Source organism: Apteryx mantelli, chromosome 15 (genome assembly GCF_036417845.1).
Source record: "Apteryx mantelli isolate bAptMan1 chromosome 15, bAptMan1.hap1, whole genome shotgun sequence".
In the NCBI taxonomy this organism is placed as follows: Eukaryota; Metazoa; Chordata; class Aves; order Apterygiformes; family Apterygidae; genus Apteryx; species Apteryx mantelli.
The window spans coordinates 10,321,305-10,347,302 of record NC_089992.1 but is presented as its reverse complement, the minus strand read 5'-3'; the positions used below and the strand labels follow the sequence as shown (position 1 = coordinate 10,347,302).

The 25,998-nt window shown below is 38.0% G+C and overlaps 1 protein-coding gene across 1 annotated transcript in view; it reads right to left on the bottom strand.

Moving 5' to 3' along the window:
* The window catches only part of ARNT2 (aryl hydrocarbon receptor nuclear translocator 2), a 109,625-nt gene that overhangs the window by 69,669 nt on the left and 13,958 nt on the right, over nucleotides 1-25,998 (bottom strand). The window contains exons 2-4 of the mRNA XM_067305215.1: nucleotides 13,382-13,493; nucleotides 6,681-6,728; nucleotides 560-773 (exon numbers count right to left, since the gene is read on the bottom strand). Coding sequence (XP_067161316.1) covers nucleotides 560-773; nucleotides 6,681-6,728; nucleotides 13,382-13,493 — 374 coding nt within the window. The remainder of the gene's footprint in view (nucleotides 1-559; nucleotides 774-6,680; nucleotides 6,729-13,381; nucleotides 13,494-25,998) is intronic.

The window sequence follows — 25,998 nt, the reverse complement described above, 5'->3', positions numbered from 1 at the left end:
CTTTGAGTACTGGGTGCATCTTTCTCCTTCCATCAAAAATGTTGAGAGAGAAGTATCTCAGCCAGTGCAGATGCAATTCATCTCATCTCAGTTCAGCTGTCTAGAACTTAGGCATTGAGAATAAACATGTTTTTTATTCTTCCTCTAAATTCAGGAGGAAGATACGAGTCTTTACAGATTCGTTTTGCCTATTTTAGAGAATCTATGTTAGGACGGGAAGAACCGTTTTCTGGGGGTGATTATCCCTCTTCACGACAAGAGACAGCAAGTGACTTCTTTTCAGATGGACAGATTTCAGTGATAAGAACCCTCTGCTGTGATCAGGACTAAAGTGCCCAGTTTGCTGCTTCAGAGAGAGGAATTTGTCATATGATCAAGATCAGTTCCAAACAGTCACAAAAAAACTGTCTGCATTCATATCTTGGAGATTTTAGTTCACACCAGTTACAACACAAAGCGATAAAAACAGTGAAGGATCAAACAGACTATTCCTCTCAGCACTTGCTCACATCATTCAGGTCCACAAACCAGAGAAAACAGACATTTGTGAAAAATCTACCTGTTCTGTAAGAAACGAAGGCTTATAAGCTCCATCAGTAGATTTGTTTCCAGTACCCCTCATTGATTTCATGTGTGAAACTGCCATCCGGAGAATTGTCAGCTTGTCAGGTTTACGAGCCAACGCGCTGCAAGTGGGTACCATATCAGACAGCTCGGTGATGTACTGCGTCATCTTATTTCTCCTGCGTCTTTCAATTTCACTATGATTCTCCCTAAACATTTAAAGAAATACCAAACCAACAGAAAAGCAAATGTGATCAGTATAAGAATTTCCATCGGATGTAATAAGTCATAATACTTCACGCTTATTTTGTATTTTTCACCCCAGGAGAGCAAAGTATTTACAGAGATAAGCACTATTATTATCATCCCTCACTTTGTAGGCAAAGAATCCAGGACACAGAAGGAAAAATACGATTTACCCATAACTGTGAAAAGAACCCATATTTCTAGTCTATTGTTTCTGGCCTTAATCTCTTAACCAGTGAAGACTCCTTTGGTTTAGGTCAGAAAATGGAAGAAGAGAGACGCGAGGTGCTGACACCTGCCAACTCCAGCCCAAGCCCCAAATTTGCAAAAGGTGTGACACATCTCACAGCTTCCAGTCCTTGCTCAAGGTGTTGGCCCTGCTTATAAAGTCTCTTCTAGAAGAAAGCTCTCTGTTTTTGCTAACAGCTGGATCAGGTCAGCAGTAAGTGTCAGTTCTGATTGACAGTAAAAAAACAAAACAAAACAAAAACAAGAAAACCCATGTAATTAGTATATAGATCTCCAGTCCTGTAACATTGTCTGGCAAGTCCTCCATCCCTGTGCAGCACTACATGCCTGCAGGGAGACACTACATGCCTACAGGATCAGATTGCAGGACTGGGACCATATATGGTATAACAGTAAACACACAACAAAACCCCAGTAAATAAATAAAATGAATACAAGACAGTAAGCAAACATCTGGCTTGTCAGAAACAGATCAGACAATTTACGTAAGAGAACAATCTAACACAGCAGGGAAATAACAATGACAGTGCTTGATGCTGCCCCATATCAGGCTGAGCTCCAATGTTCTCATCCTTTATAGCAAACATATGACTGAACTGGTGAGTCAAATTTGAGAATTCTCAAAATTGACAATCACCAAAAATCTTTCATAACTGAAAATCTGGGATTTCAGTTTTCCCTTAGGGTAAATCAGATATCAAGGATATCAGTATGTTACAGCAACATATACAACCGAGAGAGAGGACCCAGATGGACCCTAGAAAACTGAAGTGCCTAGCATGTACTTTCCACATACTATACCTGTCAGGTGGCAGCTAAATACAAGTACAGGACATGTACATCATGCTTCAGATGTCAAAGCAGCATCTTCCACTGATTTCAATGAGCCGTGCATGGCATTTTCTTGTGGGATCACTGGCTGATCCAACAAGATGTGAAAAGGTGATCACATGGAGAGTCCACTAGCATTGATTGGTATGATACACAACATTAAAAGAAACTGCAGCATTTTGGGGGGCTGAATGATATGAAGTGATCATGAAAGTAGAAGCAAGGATTGGCACACTTTTCAGCTGCTTTTAACAACGGAGCCTTTTCTTAAAATATAAGGAGGGCTCCAAGCTGTAGTATGCTGTTTTATGAAATAGAGAATGCACTGGCTTGCCCCGCTTTAGAATGTGTATCCTGTCCCCTGCACATGGAGATGTTACCTGCATGAGGCACTGTTTCCAGAAATACCACCTTTTATGGCTACATGCACAGTTATTATTCCTACTGATGCATACACCTACTTCATGAGTAAAGTACCAATATTCAAGAAATTCAGCTATGGTTTTCTGCAATGATAGCAAATGATGTTTCAGTAAATTACGTACAGTGCCTTGGCTAAAGTCACCATCTACTGAAGTTTTTCATTACATCTTAATAGTGAATACTTCCATCTCAAATGGCTGATCAACAGCTCTTGTGTGGGTCTGCACAGATGTAGGAGAGGTCAGGAACTGCAGGACTTGAATCATATATACAAACACAAGGAGAAGAACTTGTGTGACAATGCACATGCACTAAGAGCACACGTGCATACCTATCAGCATGTGCATGCATATAAATAAGGACAAAGGGAAGAAACATGCTTTTTACATGACAAAAGCTTGCTCTAAGTTCAGCATTTTCACAGAAATGGCGAAAGAAAAAAAGAGAGAGAGAGAGACAAAGAACATACATACACAACATATATTTTACATTTGTAAATACATATTCCATTGTCTGCTACTAAAACATTTTGATACGTTTGATCATTAAACACAGTCACTATAAAAAAGTAAACAGAAATAGCAAAACTTTCTGAGAAGAAAGAGAAGAATATCCAGTAGTCCATTTCGTTTATGATCATAAAGGCTAAAAAATAATTCTACATTTATAAATTGGCCATGAAAAGGTTCATTCAAACAGAAATCTGAAACTATCCTGAAACTAGTTTAAATTTGAACTCTAAAGAAGTAGATGGAATGTGCTCCTCTTCCGTGTCTGTCATAGGAACCCTGGCATTCATAAACATGTACACAGAATGATGTCCTAACTTTGTGTTTTCTAACTGTTTTTTTTATATGAAAGTTTTGGAAGAACATTAAATTTTGGGAGACTGGGAGCTGATCGAAATCCACTCAGGTCCAGGGTCAGTGGAAAGACCACAACCAATTTCAAGCAGTTTTGGATCAGTCAACCCTTCTGACTTTCGATCAGTCAGAACAGCATGATATAAAATAAAAATGGGGGCAAATCATATTTGGTTTTCCTTTTTCCTACCTGGCCATCCTTTCTGTGTCAGCAGTACTTTGATCATCTTCCCACCTAGAAACAAAATAACCAGCCCTCTAAGCTAAGGTACACATACTGGGATTTTTTGGATACGACCATCCCCCTCTTTTCTCTCAGCAGAAGATCTCTACAGAACACGCCTACCTTGCAAACTTTTCCTTATCACCAGAGATTTGATCACCATCATACCTATAAAGAAAAGATGGTAAGTAAATTCACAGGGTTTATGCATCACAAAAAGTCAACACACAACAGAAAGCAAAGAGGTTTGCAACTGCAAACTATTACAAATGAGGACATGAGAATGATAAAGCAAGGAAAATAGTAGTTTGATGAAAATTCCAAGCCATGCCAATTCAAAACATCATTTTTGTGTATTTAAAAAAGTTCAAGACACATTTCATTGGATTTATGCAAACACTTTGACATACACTCACTGCTTGGGAAACTTAACAACCAGCACCATTACAGAAAACACAACTGCACTTTATTGACAGCAGCTCATGAAATATTCATTGCTGTGTTGAAAGTGAAAGAATTGCATCTTTTCCAGATTGCAACCACAACCCACTCTATTCAGTAGAGGGCACTGATGGTCTACAGATAATACGGGGGGGGGACATAAAGACACACTTAAGGGCAATTCATTATATAAGGATCCCTTCAGAAAAAAACTGTTACAGGTACATATACTGTTGAAAGTACTGGCAAAAGTCAGTCAGGCAGATGAAACTGCTGGGTAAATAGAAGAGAAATTAAAACTGGCTTAAATCCCTAAAAGTAGGCAGATACCTGATTCCTACCAAAATAAATAGAAGTTAGATGCCCAAACAGGTACTTGCAGGGTATCGCCAGCTACGTTCTGGAGGAAATCCAGATGAATGGGACTATTGACCCATGGGATTAAAGCTTCACTATTTCTGAAGCACTGTCCCAAAGGCAGGCAGCAATGTGACATTTTACTAAAAAATGACACTCTCCTCCTCCTTTTCCTTTCCTAAAAACATTCTCATCCTTTGAAATTAAATTTAACTAAATACACATTTACAAAAATACAAATTTTTTGAAAAAGATCTTGCTTTTTGAGAATTTAAAATGCTTGTTCCAAAACAGAAAGCATAGGTTATAGGGAATACAAAAATAGGACTAATTGCTTTTCTAGAATTGAAGAATAGTCAAGTGAGATTTTGTATTAGAATTATCCCTTTCCAAAAAGTGTAATTTATTACAACAGAGATCCTGTGAATTTTCCATGTATTAGCTAATAAGGCAATACAGCATAATTAAGCATCTTTTCTCTTCTAAAAACTCATTTTCTTTTTTTCTTCTCAAATCAATTAAAACTAATTTTATGTAACCCAACTGTGCAAGTTCCTCTACAAGGCTTCATATTTGCTTTCTTCATTGAGTCCCATTCAAACTCTCAAGATAAAACTTAAGTGAGATTTAAGCTGTATCTCTTTCTACCTTGCATTTAACACTAGTATTCTCAAAACATCCAAGAGAAAATGCCCCTTTTCTATCACCTGACTCTGCCCTGGGAATAGACCGTGCCCCAAAAAATTGTAAACAAAAAGACAGATGCAATGAGGAATGGCCACATGCCATCATATGAGAAGTACATGCATACGTCTACATGTGACAATGAGATGCCATGCAGAGATACCTGAGCTGGATTTGCAACTCTCTGAGAAGCCGGGTGTGTAAACTCATATGGAGCACCATACTAACACCACTGCTTCTAGTGCTCATGCTAGCTTGGGGATTGTTTACCCACCCTTGTCTGGTTGGCTGGGCTGAAGATGTTGCTCCAACTACTCATTTCTCCCTTGCAATCTTCCAGCTGACCTCTTTGTGTGCATGCTCCTTGAGGTACTTCGGTCAAAGCAAGCTAGGTTGGCTTAAACATTTAAATAGCAGGTCTTTGCTAACTGCCAAATTTTGACCAAGATAAGTTAGGAAACAGTCAACTGAGCAATTTGGAGAAGGGAAAAGCACTAATAGGATGGCACAACTAGGAATAACATCTCCTGGTAGGACAACCATAGCCAGAAGAGGATGTCTGAACATGGCCCTAGGCACCTCTGTACAGTTTTTCTGTCCCCTCTCTAAAAGCAGAACAATCCAGGGGTTTTAGAGCTTTTAAGTATCTGATTTCGATCTGACATCTAAAATGAACTGATTCTAAGTACAGCACAGCATGTTTCTCCAATAAAGGTAAAGGAACTATTGGCTCTCTCCTCCCCACAACCAAATTTTCAAAGGCTGAAGCCAGGATTGAGACAGCTAGCTGCATGTGCATTACTGTGCCTACAAACCTGGATGCTTAGGCAGACACAATCAGGTCACAGTATTCATAAATCTTGTTCCCTTAATATACATATCTACTAGCAAGCATCAGGACTAGCACTCAGATCACCAGTTTTAAAACCAAAGTGTGGAATATTCTTTCTGCACATATCATCAACTAAACAGGGGAGCTGCTGGCATTGTACAGTAGGTTATGATATGCTGTTACGATACATCTTCAGTGTACTATCATCTTCCAGACTGACTACAAAGATCATGTTAAAACCCTGCAGTGATAGATGGGTTCAAATATGGCTGCTGCTATACACTTGCAATTAGATAGAATTTAAATAATCAAAAATAATCTGCAGGCCTCAACATATCTATCCACAGCCCATTGGTTTCTGATGGAAAAATGCAAACAGTGTGACCAGAACAAAAGGAAGAGTGAACAATGGCAATGATGCTTCAATGTTTGTTTTCATTTGTAGTCTGGAATATTATACATTAACTAACATTTATTTTGGCCATTTTACTCTTCAGTTACAACTAATGATACATAACAAACTTTAATCTTAAAAAAAAAAAAAAGCCTCTATGATCAGTCACATTTTCTTAATAAACTGTTAACATCTAAATTAAATTCGATATAAAATTGATTTTCAGTGGCAAAAAGACAACTTCAGCGACAAGAAATAATCACAGTTCATTTACAGCAGTTGAAATATTGTAGGTAGAAGTCACAAATTTTCTCATTTGATATAGCTGTAGAGAGAAATTATGACACACACACTGTCAGCTTTGTAAGACAATAACTACATTAAGCAGATTTCCACCAGGATGCCTAATTTGCAGAGGAAGCTGGTAGAAACAGTAACTAGAATTTAGGTAAAACCATTGGCAATTTCTTCAGCTCATATTCATACAGACTTATAAAACAGCAGTAGTCTGACAGTTGTCTTTCTCCACTGAACAAAGGTTAGCAACTTCATCAACTCTTTATAAATGCTCACCTTGAAAATTTGCTGGGACCCTCTCCATCTTCATCATCGAAGTCCATTCTGTAAGAGCAAGATTTCCAAATTACTAATCATGAAGGTGGCAATGATGACTTGAACATTCAAGTCAGTAGTTCTCAGCCTTGTTTGATCTATGTTATTGACTGGAGGTGTTAATGACTCTAGTTTCCAGCCTTGCCCATATTCTCCAGACTCCCTAAAAATAGCTCATCAGCTGCCAGGAGTCCAAACAACACAGGTTAAAAAATATATATATGTGTCAATCTGCATTGCTAAAATTAACAACTAAAAGGAAACATTAAATGAACGCAGTTCTTGTGAAATAGTCAGGAGTAATATCACTTAGTGCTAATAGAAGTTTAGAGAAATCAGTGGAGATTCTATGTCAGAGGACTGAAATTAAGCTAAAAAGAATAAAATTCTAAAGTTGATACATAATAAATATGAAGCAACTGTTACTGCTCCAATCTAAAGAAAGTACATTAGAGGGAGAGTAGAATAAACTCCCAGCCTCTCTGCAAAGAGGATTATTTACTTCACCTCTATTGATTAAATTGAGGTACCTCTTCTAGACTTATCCTAATCATTTCACACAAATTACTGACCAGTCTGTAGATAGCAATTATTTTGCTATTTGAACCAAGGCCTTACCGAAAGGAGCTATGGGTCTACCCCGCACCTAACTTACCTGGCTTGTGTCCTGGAGCTTCTTCTTAAGTCAGTGGAAGAGAAGAGCTCTTCCCTGGGCCAAATCACAGCCCTCCAGTTAGGCTCCTCCAGGGAGCCACAAAAAGCAGGAACCTCTTTCTTCACTAATTACACATCCAATCTAAGACTGACCTCCTAAGTTGGCCACCCTTAATTAGATAGTATGATAGCATAGTTAGATAGTATCTACTGGAGCGAGTCCAGTGAGAGGCTACTAAGATGATAAAGGGACTGGAGCTTCTCTCGTATGAGGAGAGGCTGAGAGAGCTGGGACTGTTTAGCCTGGAGAAGAGAAGGCTCAGGGGGATCTTATCAATGTGTATAAATATCTGAAGGGAGGGTGTAAAGATGACAGAGCCAGACTCTTTTCAGTGGTGCTCAGTGACGGAACAGGAGGCAGTGGGCACAAACTGAAACACAGGAAGTTCTGTCTGAACATAAGACACAACTTCTTTACTGCGAGGGTGACTGAGCACTGGGACAGGTTGCCCAGAGAGGCTGTGGAGTCTCCATCCTTGGAGATATTCAAAAGCTGTCTGGACAGGGTCCTGGGCAACCTGCTCCAGGTGACTGTGCCTGAGCAGGGGGGTTGGACTACATGATCTCCAAAGGTCCCTTCCAACCTCAACCAGCCTGTGATTCTGTGACTATCCCCTTTCTGCTGATGACATTAAGTCACTACAAAGTTACATAAAAGTAGTATCATTTCCAAAGCGTTTAATACATTTTTATATCTCTAAAAAGAGGTGTACAAATATTTATCCTAATTATAAGGAAGTGCCTGTGGTAACAAAGACAACTAAGAACCAATCAAATATATAATTACCACATACAATTTTTGTATTAGTGTAAGCCTATTATTTTTAATAAGAAGATATATTAATGTAATATACAGACCTTGAACAGTCAATTCATGTAGTTAGCAAATTACTGTTTTCTTTTTCAGACATTTTTGTGGGGTTGTTTTAATCTTCTAAGCTTTATAACATTTCAGTGTAATAAAACTTTATACAGTTGCATATTCCATGTTGGTAATACTCTTTATGTTAACAACTGATATGTCATAGTAAAGGCAAAAAAACCTCCCTGCAAAATGACAATACTATATATTTCTTAATATTAAAAAAAAAAAAAAATCTACCAGTTAAAAATGAAGACTTATATGTTAAGAGTGTAGGAACAGTGGCGTAAAAGTGCTCCTTAAAATTAGATGAAGAACAGAACATATAGTGTATGAGTGCCAGTTAGACAACACTGCCCCACTTGCTAATTTTGATATCAAAGTCAGAATGCTCTATAAAAGATGTTTCCGGCTCACAGACCTCTAGGTACAATCAGTTCAGGATACAAGCACAGCAATCTGAATCCGTATAAGACACAATAATATCTTCCAGATGGTAACAGTGATTATTCATTTCTACAGGAAGCAGGGAGAAAACCATTTTCCCAAAAGGGTTTTAAGAAAAGATGCTTATTTCATTTGGTTGAGGTTTGATGCAATCATAATTTTCACTATAAATTACATTTTGCTCACCTAATTATCACCAAATCCAGTTTTAAGAACACTTCACTTGCCAGCGACCTCTCAGCTGTATTTTGTAGAACAACACCGACCTCCAGCGGCCAGCAAGCTATCACTTGTACAGAAGTGCTTACAGCTAACCCAGGACCAAGCCAATGTGCTATCACCCCAAAATATGGCCTTCATTGCTACCATCTCCAAACACCCTGAATTTCCTCAGACCTGCAATACACAAAATATTCCTAGCAATTTAACACTTAGGCATTATCATCTAGTTGAAGCTCTCACGTTATCCACCTGCTTCTTCCACACATAATAAAGTGCCTATAATGTGACATCCCAAAACAGATGTCTGTATTACTTCAATTCTAATGTTTCTACCTACACCGAAAATGTGAAAATCAATGTCATATGAGAATTGTTTGTTTACAGGCAGAACACATAGGCAGGCACTGGGCTGTGTCCGCCCCTTGCAAAATCATCATCTGTCAGGCATATCTTTTCCTGGTCTCACTGGCAACTGAAATGCAACTGAGAAAAAGCCTGAATTTCAAACTCAGGGAATAGGGGACAGTAGAAAATATACATGCCTACTCTGAGGAAAAGCCTTTTCCTTGGAGGGCATTTAGTAAGACACTGCTTTAATTTAGGACAGATTAATTTTGTAATTCCTTCTCTTCTGCTCCAGTGCACTAGGATCCCCCGCCTTGGTAGACTTCTTAGCTTCCAGTCAAATACTCCAGCTGGGGGCTGAAAGAGATTTTCCCAGAGAAATCAAACATTGACTCTACTGTGTTTGGGATAGTTTATTATTACTGGAATGCACGGAATTACAGATAACACAGAACTTGATTAATTTAAGAGTTGATCCTGCTGTCTGCACTGTATACATAGTTCCAACGGAACCAGTGGCACTAAACGCATCTACTTATCCAGATAGCTGGATATCAGCTTCTTATCTTATAATATTTCCTTAGGTTGATATCCATAGGTAATACCTACTATACTTATACTTGGCTCATCACTGTAGAATCCGAGCGCCTAGGGTGCAATACCAGACTGTGACAGACTAAATCTTTAAATATTTTTTTCATCTTTGCTTTGTTAAACTACCTAGAAATCTTGATTTTATTCCAAATAAAAAAGATGAAAAAATTAAAAATTGAACATAAAGTTCATATAAAATTTTAACACTTGTAAAAATGCAACTGCAAATGCATATTTGCCTGTCTGTTAATAAGCAAGTTTCCTATTTTCATACTTCACTGTGCAAAAGGAAAAGAAAAACCCTCTCAAAATCTGAAAAAATCCCTCAGGTTTAAAGTGAGTGATTCTAACTTCCTGCCTGAACCATTTCAAGTACATTACAGTAAGGCAAAGTAAAAGATAAGGAATCAGTTGTAACCTTTAGCAGAACACAGCAGAGCACATAAAAAATAATATTCCAACAAACCCCTCTTACCCTGACAGATAAGATCTTCCATTCAGATAGAATATATTGCACATTAGCAAAACAGTATAAGCAGCCTCCAAGAAGACAAATGACATTATTTCAGAAGTTTCAGAAACAGTATCTTTTATCTTCATTTAAAACTCCCATTAAGAACAGACTTTAAAAAAAGAGCTGCACTACGCTCTTTTGTTTTGAAGAGACAGCATAAATCTTGTTTTCTTCTTTCATACTGTTCATGTCAATTGTGAAAAGGCCTGATGTATGAGGTATTTGTAAAAAGAAAAAAAATCTTCCGCAAAAGATGTGTGATTTTCATAGACAACATGACAAAAATTTTTTTTAATTATTTATTTTTAATAGAAACGTTTTCATACAAGAAGAATAAAACAAGGTTGTCCTGCACAGATTAAAAAATTGAGATGAGGATTTGAACCTTGTAACAAAAATGGTTAATGTAAAATTGCAGAGAAATGTCAAAGGATGACTTGCTATGATTAAACAGAGCAGGAAGGGGATGGGCAGGAAAGCTCAGGAGCAGATGCAGCTGAGATGTACATGGGGAACTGCACTATCACCCTTTGTTCTACACAATATAAGGGGGTACGTCCAACAAGGGAGAATGGTGGGCTACAGCCTCTTTTTCGCTGTATCCCCTCAGATCTTACAATTATGCATCAGAGAAAAGACAAGACCATCTGCTGAACTAAATCAAAACCTAAAAACTTGTAAAACAAACAAACAAGAAACCTGAGTATAGATAACCAGGGAAGGGAAAAAAAGACTCATATACAGAGCTTATAGAATAGCTTCTAAAAATAGTGAAAACCACCTTAAAGAATTGGTTTTACATCTATCTAAGGTAGTCAATATAACCTCAGCAATGTGTTATTTTAAGCACTACCAGGCTATCTCTTTTTTTCCTATAAAACAATTGGTATAATTTATAGAAAGGAAAAATATTTTTCTGAGCTGTCAGTGAAGCTGAATGCCTACACCACAGAAACACCTTCTGGGTAGCCAATGAGTTTAAAATGATCTACATTCAAGTCCATACAGCAATTATTCTGCCAGCTTGCCTCAGCAATTATGAGGAAAAGAAACAATTTTCAAAGATAACCGAAGCTGGAAAAGAAGACTGTGTTCACTGGCTATATTCCTTTATGTTTGATACAAAGCATTCATTTCTAAAATGCCCAAGGATTTAGGTGTACAAAGATATATCACCAGGACAGTAATGAAAGGACCAAGTGTTAGTTGCAAGTTTGTTCAAAGAGAAACTACAATGAATTAGACACAGCAGGCATTCCTTCCCTCGAGGTCTGGATACATACACACAGGATGAAATAAATGTACTCCCTTCTCAAGCTTGGAGGACTATTAGTTTAGAACTATAGTGCACACACAAAATACTTCTGGATATAAGTGCACTTCTGCATATACCTTCTGGATATAAGCGCAAATCTGTACTATTCACTGAATTTGCATATTAAATACATTTCAAATAACTTGATTTTATGTTCCTCCCATCCTCCCTCCACTTCATTTCCTTGCAAACAGAAGATGCTACTTAAAATGCAATGTTTAAAACAGCTTTCAATTAATATCAAGTCTGTACTTAATATAATCATAAGATTTCAGTCAGCAGCATCAACCCTTGTATTCAGAGTTGACCTGGCTTATGATTAAAAACAAAAACACTCCCCCCCCTCCAAACTTATCCTATTACTCAGAAGTATAAATGGTTGTATTTGTTATGTAGCAATGAAGAGATGTTAATGCTTTGTTTTCTCTTTTGAGTGCATGTTTGGATAGGCCTTCTAATTAAACAGCTTCGAAATAAAAATGTAATGCCTGTGAAAAATATTTCAGGAGTCTTTATGTCACATCAATTTAATTCCACATTCAAGACGAGGTGCTCATTCTCCTTTCTTAATTCATTCCAAGAATGAGAGTCAAGCATCTTGGCCACTGTTACTTGACCAAACACCCAAAATTGGCAATATACCTTGGCAAACAACTCCAAGAGTAACTCTCACAAGGAATAATGCCTCTCATTAGATGTCCATCAGCAAAGATTTTATGCACATTATCGATCTTGTCCAGTCCTACCACTGTCATATTTACGGCAAAATGTAAGACTAATCAATCTCTTTTGCAGGCACTCTCCTAACAGAGATACCTCTGGGAAAGGATCACCTTAAGACCATTATCTTTTGACCAACCTTTTACAAAAGCAAGTATTTTCTGGAAATATTAGAAAGTAGTTTTCTGCCTCTCTGCAGCTCTTGATGTACTTTTCTTCCAATACAGACAATTATTATGAGTTGCCAATGAACTATCTGTATGTGGAAAAACTAACCGTATACCATGTGAACCTCTATATTTGGATATATATATATATTCTTTTTTTCCATAGCAGAACTTTCAGCTAGTGTAAGAGCTGAGCTTTGATCAGGCCTTTTCTCCCAGAATCTGAGAGACCATGTTGCATATCCAGTGAGGCCTAGAAGATGATAGACCACAATCTTGGAAGAGTGACTGCTTATGCTATTTCTGTACCTGGGACTAGAAGGAAAACATTTTTTTAACAGAAAGCATCTATTTGAGAGATTCCAAGTCCAATTTTCAGATGAAGTTGGATAAGTTTGCATGTGCAGGTAGGAAAGCATCTTGCTACCCTTATTCACATGATAAATCCTTTTGAGATTAAAAAGAGGTAGGTAACACGCATTCATTATATGAACAACAGCCACAGGATCCAAACTCTATCTCTGGATGCTTTGCCAAATCTGAAAGTCTTTTGAAGCGTGCAAAATAACAAACACAATACACTTTTCAGCAAGTTCGATCTTGCAGGAAGAGCATATATACTGTAGAAGAACAAAACATCAGTGACTAATGCCGTAATCAGTTTGCATACATAAACATTACATAAATATAAATATGTATATTTCCAGTTTTTCAATACAAATCGCTTTCAGTTTTAGCCCTGAAAAAAAGGAAATGGCTTACCCAGAACGGCGCTTTCCTCCTCTGGAGGGCATGGATCCTGCCATTCTCACTTGTCCACTTGCCATCGGTGCAACTGGCAAGGCCACCGAGCCAGGAATATCTGACGCCATTTCTGTAACACACGGGAGGGCGGAAGAAGGGGAGAAAAAGTCTTTTAATCCATCTCCAAAAGGAGAAACTGTGATGACAAAATTAGAGAAAGGCCTTTTGTAAAATAAGCAGTGCAGAGAAAGCTTTCCTTTCTATTTCTAAGCAAAAGTAAAGCCTCCTATCAAAGACTAGACAAAGGGTAGCAAATTCACAGCTCTCTTACAAGCCCAGTTTTGTCAATAGCCATTACAAGTGTCTTGGGAGAGAATGAGAATCACCATGTATAGATGGGTACCTCTGTATTTCAATTTACCTATCAGGTTGCTACAATTTTGCTTCTCACAAGGGCTATCAGATAAAGACTAACGATCTTTTACAACAGTTAAAACTGCCCAATAGAGATTCTCAGAGCTGAATTCCTCAGACAAATTAAGCTATGGTTCATGTACAGAGCTACCAAGAAAAATAAAACTTCATAATTTCCTCAGTTGGCCAGTGAGATCAAGAGTTTAGAGCAGGGATAAATTTTCAGGTGATGCTGTTTTTTTAATATTTATATGTTTGCACTATTCAAAGGACTGGACTGAACTTAAAAGTCCCAAGTCTTCCTACATGTCTGCGTAGCACCCTGCAGAATGGAACTGTGTCTGAAATCCAGGCTGATATTCATAATTCTGCCAGTGCTCGGAGTATAACTACAGGTTAATCAGATTCCCAAACCTCAAATCTTTGATCTGAGGAACAGCACCTTACTCCACAATTTTCAGACCACTAATGGCAAGTAATTTGACAATCTATTAACAACATTTCATTATGCTTTAAAAGAAAATTTGAGTTTAATATATCATTTTCTCCTTTCCCATGGATTAAGTATATTTTTGTCTCTGTGCAACTCTCATAAACAATGTAAGCAATTAAAACTTTTTTAACACAGATAAGCTTTACTCATTCTGGAGGTACAATCTACAGTCACAACATTTAATTATCATGACAGAAAATACATCTTCTTTCTAAATTTTCTTTTTTAAACCTGACAGAGTATTTGGAGCTACAGATAAATATTTTCTAATGGAAAGCAAATCTGTTTAAAAATCTTGTTATTCTTCCCCAACAGATCAGTACAAAACAACTTCAACTATGCAACAGGAATCCATGTTCTTTCATTAAGTCTGGAGAACACTTCATCTCTGCCATACTTTATATAAATCCATTATGCAATATTATGCATTTCAAATAATATAATTTTTTCTGTTCACCGATTTCATGAATTTCTTCTAGTACATTTACTTTTATTAACTCCTCTTCAACTAAAAGCAACAGAGCAAAGTACTCATCCAATGTTTTTCAATAAAGTGTTCAAGGACAAACAATGAGACCTCTGCCCACAATATCATAGCATGGAGCACCTTGCTTCATCCAAAGCTTCTGCTATGTGGAAATACTACATTAACGTACATTAGCATATTTACAAACAAATAACAGCACATACATCCAAACAACTGGTAAATCACTATTTCCAAAATAAGTACTCTTAGGATTCTAGTGCCAATAATTCACTTGAAACATTGAAACTCACATTTCATGGATATAACTGAAGGCCATTTTGAAATGCTCTGCTGACTCATTTATTGAAGTAGATGGTAAAAACCCTAATAAATCTACTTGCAAGGTGTCCCTGTCACTCAGAAACACATTTCTGTGTAGATCATCAAGGGGATCAGTCTTTAAGAATTAATTTTAAAACAACATCAAACAACTCTAAGCTGTATTTTAAGAGAATAAAGGTAATACTGTATTTGTGATGAGGAATTCTTGTAGCATAGCATATCCTCAGGCATAAAACAAAAAACCTATGAAAAAAAAAGCCAAGGAGTGTATTAGTCTCCTCTAAAGTTAGTGGTCCACAAGGCAAAGCTCATTATTCAAGGTAACTTTATAGTTCACTCAAAGGAAAATGAAGGGCCATCCTTGCACAACCACGCATTCCATGCTTAGTGTATCTAAAACACGTTGAGTAAACCACTTTCTGCAGGTCCCTTGCTCTTGCCACTGACTGCTCAGGAAACTTGGACAAATAGTTTTAATCAGATGTCTAATTTAAGTGGTTATGGCTAAACAGAATGAGTTGTTTTTCTGATGTTTTGTTCAGCATTTAATATATGAAAACATGAAAGGCAAGGGTAATTAGTGACTTTCAAGTGGTATGCAGAAACAGGAACTGCGTATTTTTTAAATGAAAAAAGAAAAACAAAGGTCACAGATAGAGAAATGACCAAACCACAGGTTGAGTCATGTCAGTGTCCAAAACACCTGGAAAAAAAAATCTGAAGCAAATGAAGCATCTAGCTATGAGGGAAAAACCTGAAGAGTTACTATGGAGGTATCTAGAATCTATAGGCTGGCACACCAAAAACAGTACAGTGAAAAAGGCAACTTCTACACAAAATAGCCTTCAAACATGTCCTCATAATGCTGGGAGAACAAAACCGAGTTCTTTGAGCTGATTGCTTTAAAAGGGTGTCTTCAAAAATTTCCATTTCTAACATATAAACACAGGAAGAAAAATCAGGGGTTCCAAACACATTGCTCTATGAGAAATCTGAACTCAGAGGGAGGAAAGTTTTAGGCCCTTAAAATCAGAAGACTTCCCATTCTGTAACCCCCCGAAGGTGTGACAGGCCAGTACACACATCAGTGCATAAATCCCACAATTTACCTTTCCACTTCTGAGTTTGCCATGCCCAAGGGACACTAACCATTGTGTGACCTGTTATAGCCTTCATAAAATCCAAGCATGTAGGATATACACTGCTAACAAAAGCAGTTACCCTTCCAATATTCTTTCCTACCATAAAAGAATTATTCTGAGCTCTGAAGATGGAGAAAACAGGAGGACCGGGTCCCTTTCAAGCTGCGTAACAAACATAGCAAGGAAAGCAATGACAAGGGCAGCAACCAGCTCCCAGAAGCCCCTCAGCTGGGACCATTCAGGACCTGAGCAGCAGCATCAGTGACAGCAGCCAGAGCAGCAGAGAGGACCATCCTCTTCAAAACCTCACACCCGTCACAGTGTGCAAACAGTGACACCAGAGCACTAAAGGGAGACTTCAGGGACAGAGCCAACAAAGCAGCCCCATCCCTCAGCTGCAGTCTCCTGGGCGCTGGCAGCTGTATCACTGAAGTTAGACAGACTCTCAGAAACATAAGCACTAGATTGTGGCTATAAACTCTACTCACAAACTAAGCAGCACCCTGTTTTCCCCTACAGCTTACAAGAACATTTGGGGAGAAGATGGAACAGATTTAAGCTGCTTCCCAAATTATTTCCATTTCTACTCATCATCAAGCATCTAAAAGAACCAGATCTTTGATGCTATTTTTACCTGTTCCAAAAGGGGTTTTATAGATAGAGCAGGATGACTGGAAGGTGGGCTGGTCACAAAAGTAGAAACATGTTCTCTCTGAAAACAAGGGCCAATTTGGGAAGGCAGAGCCAAACAGAAAATATGATGGGACAGTCAGCTGCTTCTCTGAGCACTGAAGAGCCAGAGAAGAAGTAAACTATCTGTGCATGCTTTGAGGAGAGAGAGAAAAAATTTTTTTCAATAGACTGGAATCTCAGATAGAAATGTTGTGGTAGATAGGTACTCCAAGGAGCCTAGTACTATAAAAAAGATAGAGTGCACATCAGATAAACAGACCTAAAGGAAAAAAAAGTATATCAGAAGAATAACCTGCAATTGTCTGAAATTACATCAGAACAAATTTAGGGCAACCCCTTGCAGGTAACTGAAGTTATTCTGTTGCAGCATAAACTAGAATGAAAGCCCAGCACAGCAGAAGCAGGTGTCAAGTTGGTTGTATAAAAAAGACACAGGCTTGCTTGGTCAACAAAGAATCATAAAGATTATGTTTCCAGGCCCATCTACACCCACATCCAGACAGATGTTAACCCTGATACTCACAGAAGTGTTTCAGCAGCAATGTGTATCAGGAAACAGGCTGTCCTCTTTCTCAGGTTGGAAGGACTTCCCTTTTGCCAACAGAAATAAGACAAATGTTGCTTACTTAATCCAAAATTAAAACAGAAGAATGAGGGAGTAATGATGAGAAAATAAAATTAGATCAGGCTGAATGTTCATGAAAGTCATCTAGAACCACGATGGCATCACTCTGAAAATACCTGTTTAAAAGAAGTTCCCTACTGTCAAACAGAAATTGCTTTTATACTAAAAAAAAAAAACACAAACCAAACACAGTATTTCATTTCAAAGTTAGAAAGCTACCTAGATATCTACCAAAGAATACAGAAATGGTATTAAATAAAATTTAGCAAAACATTGACTTTTTTAGTGAGTACTCTTCCAGTTACAAATTAATGACTTAACAGATCTTATCACCATCATGCCACCCACAAGCCTGGTTCTGCCACTAATACTCATGTTCTTTTTGAGGATCCCAGAGGAGATCCTGGGAGAATGTCAGTGCTCAATGTAAAAGCAGCAAAATTAGTTCCTACATTTCTGTCCAGAATTAAACTGACTGCTGAACACTTCAAGCTTTGATATGATGCTGTTCTCCAGCACTGCATGTAGGTCACCCCCAAAATATTTTGGGGTCTTTTCAAAATAAAAGACAATCTGCAAATGTACATTAAATATAGGGCTAACCTCAAATTGCCAATAAATCCCATGTTTATCCCAAATTTGTTACAAAGCTCTGTATATAACTTAGCTATAGGGATTACAAAACACTTTCCAAAACAAAACATGAAAAACAGGTTAAATATTGCATGAAGATATCTTCTTGAAAATGCATGTGCATGGCAGTCACTGTATTTAAATTACTGTTACTACTGAAGGTGTTGTTTTCAGTTGTAAAACTAACGGTCTGAACCACAATCACAACAAGAATTACTGGATGGTACAGCATGCAGGGATGAATCTGGACTTCTCTTTTTAGTCGGATGATTACTAAACTACAGCTCTTAAGCCCAAACTTCAAATCTCAAGCCCCACCCCAAAACCATGGACTGAAATCCAGCTCTAACTCTTCTCTAGCACAAATATATAACTGGCTCACTTGCTTAGATACCCTTTAGAGAGGCACAGCTATTTTGTCAGGTATCTTCACAGCTTGAATCATTTAGCTCTGGAGATGATGTTTTTTGCTTTGCTTCTTTAAACACACCGCAGCTGTACATCCCCTTGCTGTGAAGCCTTGAAATACAACAAGACTCTGTGCATGACAAGACTTCCTAAGTCCATCTCACAAAAGGACCTATTAGCCACACTATTTTCAGCCATTCAATCATTCCAAACTATGTTCTTCACATCAACATGTGCAAAATATTAACAGGGCTAGGTTTAAATATCAAGTCCGCTGAAGTTGACAGAAATCCTTTCACTGACTTCAGTGGAATCTGAATCTCTTTGACATTAACTTTAATGACCAGTTCCAGGTTTTCTATTACATGTCAGGTATCACTGAGCATGCTCCTTCCTGTGTTCTTTTATCCTCCAGTATTTACTGTAATAAACTGCATTAAAGTCAGATACCAGCATCTGATTAAACCTATGAGATTCTAGTTATATAAATAAAAATGTGACAGATTTTTAACTGCTAATCCATAAAACGATTGAGATGTCAATCACCTCAAAGTAAATGCAGATCTAACGGTAAATGCGGAATTTAGAATGTGCCCTCTCCTGTGAAGAGAAACCTACACACACATTTTAAATGCTCTAAGAAACAGATTTCAAGAACTTCTTTGGAAACTGTATTTTTCTATAGCCTAAAGTCATACAGGAGATAGATGCATCTCAGCAATAAGATTTTGATTGCAGTCAATTGCACAGGGTTTTATCTGTCTAACACAGGGACATTTAAGAATAAATTAAATTGTATTCCTTACTTTAGAATATGCCAATGAAAATATGAAACAATCATACAGCCAAAAATATTCCACAGAAACACCTATGCTGAAACCTAACTGTATATTTAGTCATTACTTTTGCATGTTTACTATGGAGACTATAAAAACAGAGATCACTTTCAGAGAATATCACAAAAAAATATTTTCATTGTTCCCTGACAACTCTATTAATACTGTTATACTTGCATTCCATTGCCAGATACTTTAAAATAGACTTCACATAAGAAAGATCTACTGTACAGACAGGATATGCAGAAAAGCAAAAACATTCCTTTTGATACTCTTAACACAAATTATCATAACAAATAAATCAGTAAATGTAATAAATCCCACCTTTAAAGAAGAGCCTTAAAAAGATGTTATTTCTTTCCTGTGAACAAAACCTTCTTGGAGAGAAATTTTATCCGCATATAAGAAGTGTCAGAAACCTCTGGGAAGAAATGTAGCAGCATTGGTATTCTGCTCAGAAAATGTCATCACAGATCTGTTTACCTTAACTGTGGACCATGATTCAGCCAGTGACAACCGTCTTGCATACTGATCAATTTATTTGCAGCAAAATTACTAACATTTTCTACATTAACCATTTAGGTTCTGGAAACAGCTACTAACATAGGGCTTTTATGAATACTATAAAAATCCTATTTTATTAAAAATTTCCCCTCCACCAAGATGCCTTGTACTTTGGTGGTGGTGGTGGGGGGGGGGCTTCCCCCCACAAGCTTGAAGAAAAATTAGGGCATACTGTCAGTTACTAGAGACATGCTCCCTTTTCAAAAATAAAAATCAGAGCTTCATCAGCCTTCTAGCATCACAGGTGAACGTTAAGTTGATATGAAAGGGAGGAAATGATGCAATTAAGCTAACCATTTTGGGGGACTGGCTATTCAGCAGAAACATTCGGAAATAGGCTAAGAAAGTGGCCCAACTGGTGGTTTAGAGGCCATGTCCAGGGTGGGGTCCAGTTATCTTGCCCACTGGCTTTTCTGCTGTGACTTTGTAAGAGATACTAAACAGCCATTAGGTCAATGTAAAAAATCCTCAGGATATCCATTGCATGTTCCATCTGTAGGCTGTGAGAATCGCTTGCAAAGCCAAAGACCTGAGAACTTCTATGGTGCCTCTATTCTTTACTGTGGTGTCCACAAGATGCATTTGTGGAGTCCTAGAATCTCAGCACAAACCATACTCTTTTGCATAACTTGCAGCTCAACGACATCAAGGGGACATACAAGAGAAGATAGGATACAGAGGTAGAATTAAGTGTACCCTGGCCAAGACTGTTTTGGTCTACTTCAGGGAAATCCTCATTTTAAATGCTCAGCTTGAGAGACAACAGGAGCCAAATTTCTGCAGGATGAGCAGCCAATGCTGTCTGAAAATCAAGGTTCTCTGAAGTATCCAAAATGAGGCATGCAGAAAACATGACACGCAAAACAGTTGTGAAAATGTCAATCTTATGATCTGTAACACAGAAAATGATTGTATACAGTACTCCTAGGTGATTTTAAATGTGACTTTGAAAATATTTCATATTTTTACCTCCAGATTTTATGCTATTCACTTTTTTCATTCCAGTCATTTGTGATAATCACATTCATCCAGATATATCCTGTGGTCAAAGGCATGGCAGTTTCCGTAGATATCAGGGCATAAGGAAAGGGCGTAAGGAAAGGATATGGACTGCATTCACATCTAGTTGTCTATGCCTTCACAGTCTGAATGACCAACAGCCTATATATAGCTGAATAAATTCAGAATACCCTTTTGCATGAAACAGAATGATGCTTAGACTCATACCTCTGTAAGTAGTGCAGAGAGCATTATAGACGAAAATATTCATCTTGGCGCACAGGCAGAAGATGCACATTACTATCTAAGGCTAGTTTGGGAAGGAGGGCGAGGGTACCTGCTCCTTCCTCCCTCCCTGTCTCCCTGACAAATGGCATGGCACCAATTCACCTTCAGCTTCTCACTTATTCCCATGTTTTTTCCCTGGCTATTTTTCCATTTCTCATTCATAATTCCCTGTTACTTCTCCTCAGCATCTTCACTCTCTGGCTTAGATGAGCTATTCTTGTACACACTCTAATAAGCCAATACATCCAACTTTGCTGACAAGTCCTGACAAACTTTGACCCTCCTCCTTAACTACAAAGAGGTTTCTGGAATTCAAAATAAGGAGGAAATTTAAAAATGAGGCCTTAATGGCTCCTGTTCTGAAAGGTTGTCTGTCATCTCTGAATACAATAAACCCCCTCATAATTAAAACTAGCCTTGTATCTTCATTGCAGAATGAACTTGGAAGACTGTCAACCTGAACCTAAGCACCCATGTTGGCCTGCCTCTAACATGAGTACTGCAAAGCCATACCTGTGTTACCACAGGGTCACTGTATTTCTGCTACACTCCACAAAAAGAATCTGGGGACCCATCTTATGCTTCCTAATAACACAGTAAAGTGGGACACTTCACAAATCTTTTTCAAGGAACTGAGGGGAGGAGGCACTGCAGGGCTGCCAGCACTTCAGTATCCTAGTTTCCATCCTCACTGCAGAAGTAGGGACTTAGCTCAAGCTGAACATCACTGACATTTTCACTGTATATTATGATGGACCAACATTTTAGAAGGAAGGTCTGCAGGTGCACCAAAAGCAAGCTAGGAGCAAATTCAAAGACCTGGACTAACCCTGTATCGAATACATAACCTGAGCCTCAAACACTTGGTGACAGTATAGTCACCAGGTAGAGCTGCAAGTGGGAAAGCATAGAAGCGAATTGGGCAGGAAAGTAGGGTAGTCACTTGCGATAGACCAGTTTGCAGAGAGGATAAAATCTGGCTTTGAAAGGCTGTTCCAGGAATTGATGGAGTATTTAGAGAGGCAGATCTTTAGCTTACATGAAGAATCACAGTAAAACTGCAGTTAACAGCAGTAGGATCATTTATACTGCTTGAATCTGACCCTATATGGTCTTAGGTCATTACATACATAATCATGCACTCATCAGATAGGATTCTTCACTTAAATATTTTCTGCCTTAATTTGACCTGGCTTTATAGATATTATTTTATTGATATTAGTGACACGTGGCAACAGTACTAATTAAATGATTCTGCATTACAAAAAAATTAGACTTCCCACACAATGCATCATTTCCATTTAAAATGAATGGTGATCCTCCCTCCTCCTCTGACATTTTGTATTTGCCAAAAATAACTGCATAATTATAAGTTGTGTGCAAGAAACAGAAGGTAACATTCAAACTTATTTTCCATAATTTTTACTTACTGTGTCAGAACTAGCAAATAGAATATATGGCAGTTCTGTTATGCAAAAGGGACCAAAGCTAACCCATTAATGAACTCACAAAAAATGAAGAAGCATACGCCCAGCCTGGGCAAACAAACAAGAAGAAGAAAAAATAATGAAGTGTAATGACTTTCCTTCAAGTTTCCCAGAGACAGATCATGCTCAGTCCATTAACTCATCATTTAACAAGTCTATTTCATTTAACTTGTTTTGGTTGGCATTCAATTAGAAATTCATGTACAAGACATCTTTTCCCTTTTTAAAACACAAAGCTTGCTGTATTTCATGCAGTAAAACACCAGGAGGTAAAGTGGAAGCTCTAAGACAAACTAAAGCTACATTAAGGCCAGGCACAACAACACTGAATAAGATCATAATACTGAATTAGATGAAATACCTGCATGTGCTGCTGCCCCAGAAGTTTATCACTAGTTATTAGTTTAAAAGACTTGGTAAGATTCTGACATTTGTTGCTCAGTAGAAAAGAAAACAGACAACTGGGTAACTCTGAATTTGTTCCAGAGGAAGTAGAAGGAAAAAAAATAAAATAAAACGGAAAAGAAAAGCAAACCACCCACTGCACACAGCTTTACTGTGATTCAAATTATGGCCAAAGTCTGTTGCATCTACCTCCACATTGCTAAAACTTGCTAAGACTGAACTTTTGCCTGCAAAGAAAAAAACTCTCTCATCCAAGTATTCCTTATTTCCTGTCTTGATCAGTGTGATGTCCTTTGCTGGCTTTCTGCATGACTACATGATAAAATAGAACAGCTAAATCTAGATTTCTTCCCCCATTGCATTGCCTGTCCCCTCTTCAGAACCATCCCAAGCTTGTCTGCTCCTCAGTCGCAAAGTGAAACTGTTTCACCTACCTTCAAACTGTCCCACAGCTCGTCCCTTTTCACCTTTTTGATCCCCCTACACCCTTACTACTTTTGCCAAGCCCTTCTGACCACTCATGACTCTCCCTCGATGCCCCAAACTCTTTGCAACAGGTAGCTGTAGATGTCAGTTTACATGGGTTTTAGTAGAGACTGCACAAAATTGTAACAAAGAAATCCACTGAGTGCTACTAAATGCACAAATGCCATGCCTGGCTCAAGAAGCCCGGGTCACACGCGGCTGGAGGCTGGGAAGGTACCCGGGAAGTACCGCACATGCTTGCCCTGATTTTATACTCCTTCAAGCACCTGCTTTCGGCCAGTGCTGGAAAAGGCACGCTAGGCTAGATGAACCTTTGGTCTGACCCAGGACAGCTACTCTTAAGTTCTTACATGATGAGCAAGACACAAAACCTTTCTCAAGTTTGCTCCTCCTACAAAGGTAAGAAATTAACCAACCACCGAAATTATTTTCTTTCATTAATAATCAAATTAAACATTTGTCAGAGTATATCCTTGCTCTAGATGACCGATTACTAGTTTGATGCCATTGTCACTATTTGACCTTCCCCAAACTCCTCATTTCATTTCCCTGTTCTGTGATGTTATCTTTGAGATAATTGTCCAAAGGTGTTTACAAGCTCATGTGCTTTTATAAATTCCTGTTCTTATTTATTAGAAAGCAGTTATGTAGGAATTGCAGATAAACTATTGAACAATTACTATGTTGTCATTACTATGTCACCATTTTTTAAACTTCATTTTTATTCCCTCATCTTATTATTTATTTAAAATCAATACTTCACTACTGTTATGGAGTAGTCTTGTTGTCTATCTAGCCATTTTTTTCCATCAGTAGAAGTCGGTTTAGATTCCTGCCAAATATCAATGCTTGATTATCTACCTTATCTATTTTGCTCATGCACAAGTTCAACTGTCAATTTGCAGCAATTGTTTTGAAACTGCCATCAAAATATTTACAATGGTATGTGCAAGAAAACCCCCACCAAGATCAATTCTGTGGTTCTCCAGAGTTTCCATCACAACAAGACAACAGTGCACTCCACCCACAGAGATACTGAGTGCTCTCAACTCCTATCAACTTCATAAAACACTGAATAGCTGTAAATAAACAATGAATTCAAGGTAATGGGTATTAAATCTACCTACGATTGATCTTAAACAAATGGATCAAGGGTAGCCTAGCTTTCCTAGGCATCCAAAGCCTTTTCTTGATTATTTTTCTTTTCTTCCCTACCTAGAAATGCACCAAATTCACATGAAAGTCATCTTATGTGACCTGAGAGTTAACATTACTTGATTTTTGTCCATATTTTCTGTTAAGCTGATTACATTAAAGTCGGCTATCAGACTTCATGTGTGCACAAGGCAATATTTGCAACTGCAACTTTTGGCTCAAGTTGGAAGAACTTTGACACGTTATTTCTTAAATAACAAGCAGTGATTTTTTTTTGTAAATGAATCCATTCCTGGTCCCCTCTTACAATTGCTTCACATAAATATTCTTATAATCCATTTTCATTGGGGTGGACAAGCACAGAAAGTGTGGTCTAATTTCACAGGTGCAACTATTTATAATATTTACACTAAATTTAAAAATTTGTTACTGTAAGGAGCCAGACTGAGACAGAAGTGGTACCTTGTGACTGAAGGGGTTACCACACCAGAGCATTGGTTGAATACCCAGAGAAATCATCTCCAGTGGTCATTTCACTGATCCAAGTTATGGAGGGGGACTTCTAAGGAAGACCATGAAAGACCTGAACAGGTATTTCTGAAGAAGTGATGACTGTCAAACTACCTAAATAGAGCACTATTGCCGAGCAGGAGGCCTGTGAGCCCGATTTGCCCTGCTGTCTGGCTTTCCAAGCCCTTTGTGATATCCCTGCACATACAGAGACACCCAGCCGTTGTTGTTTATTACAAAGATTTTTTAAAGTGTACCTCAGAAGGGTATGTTCATTTAAAATTTCATTCAGAACAACAACCTGTACTACCAGATACTTAATTATCAGTATATTTACAGTGTCCTTGGGCACTGCTGGGTAATTAGAGTTCTCCTGTTTTCATTAAACAATATTTTATTGATAGCACTGATGACTTCAGTTCTGCTTGATCAACAAGCAAGTGATGTTTATTTGACGTTATAATAATTAACTGGCTTTTCAGGTGTTTCTACCTCCCAGTTTACCACCAAGAATAAGAATATTTACGTGAAATATCCTGAAAAGAAATCACTATGCAGTTATCGCCACATACTCTAAAAATAAAGTGTGGTTACTCATTTCTGCCTTTCCTCAAGATATCTAAATCTATGTTCTCTGTCTAAAAATGGGGGGGAACTGGGGATGGGGAACAGGGACACACATTTAACTC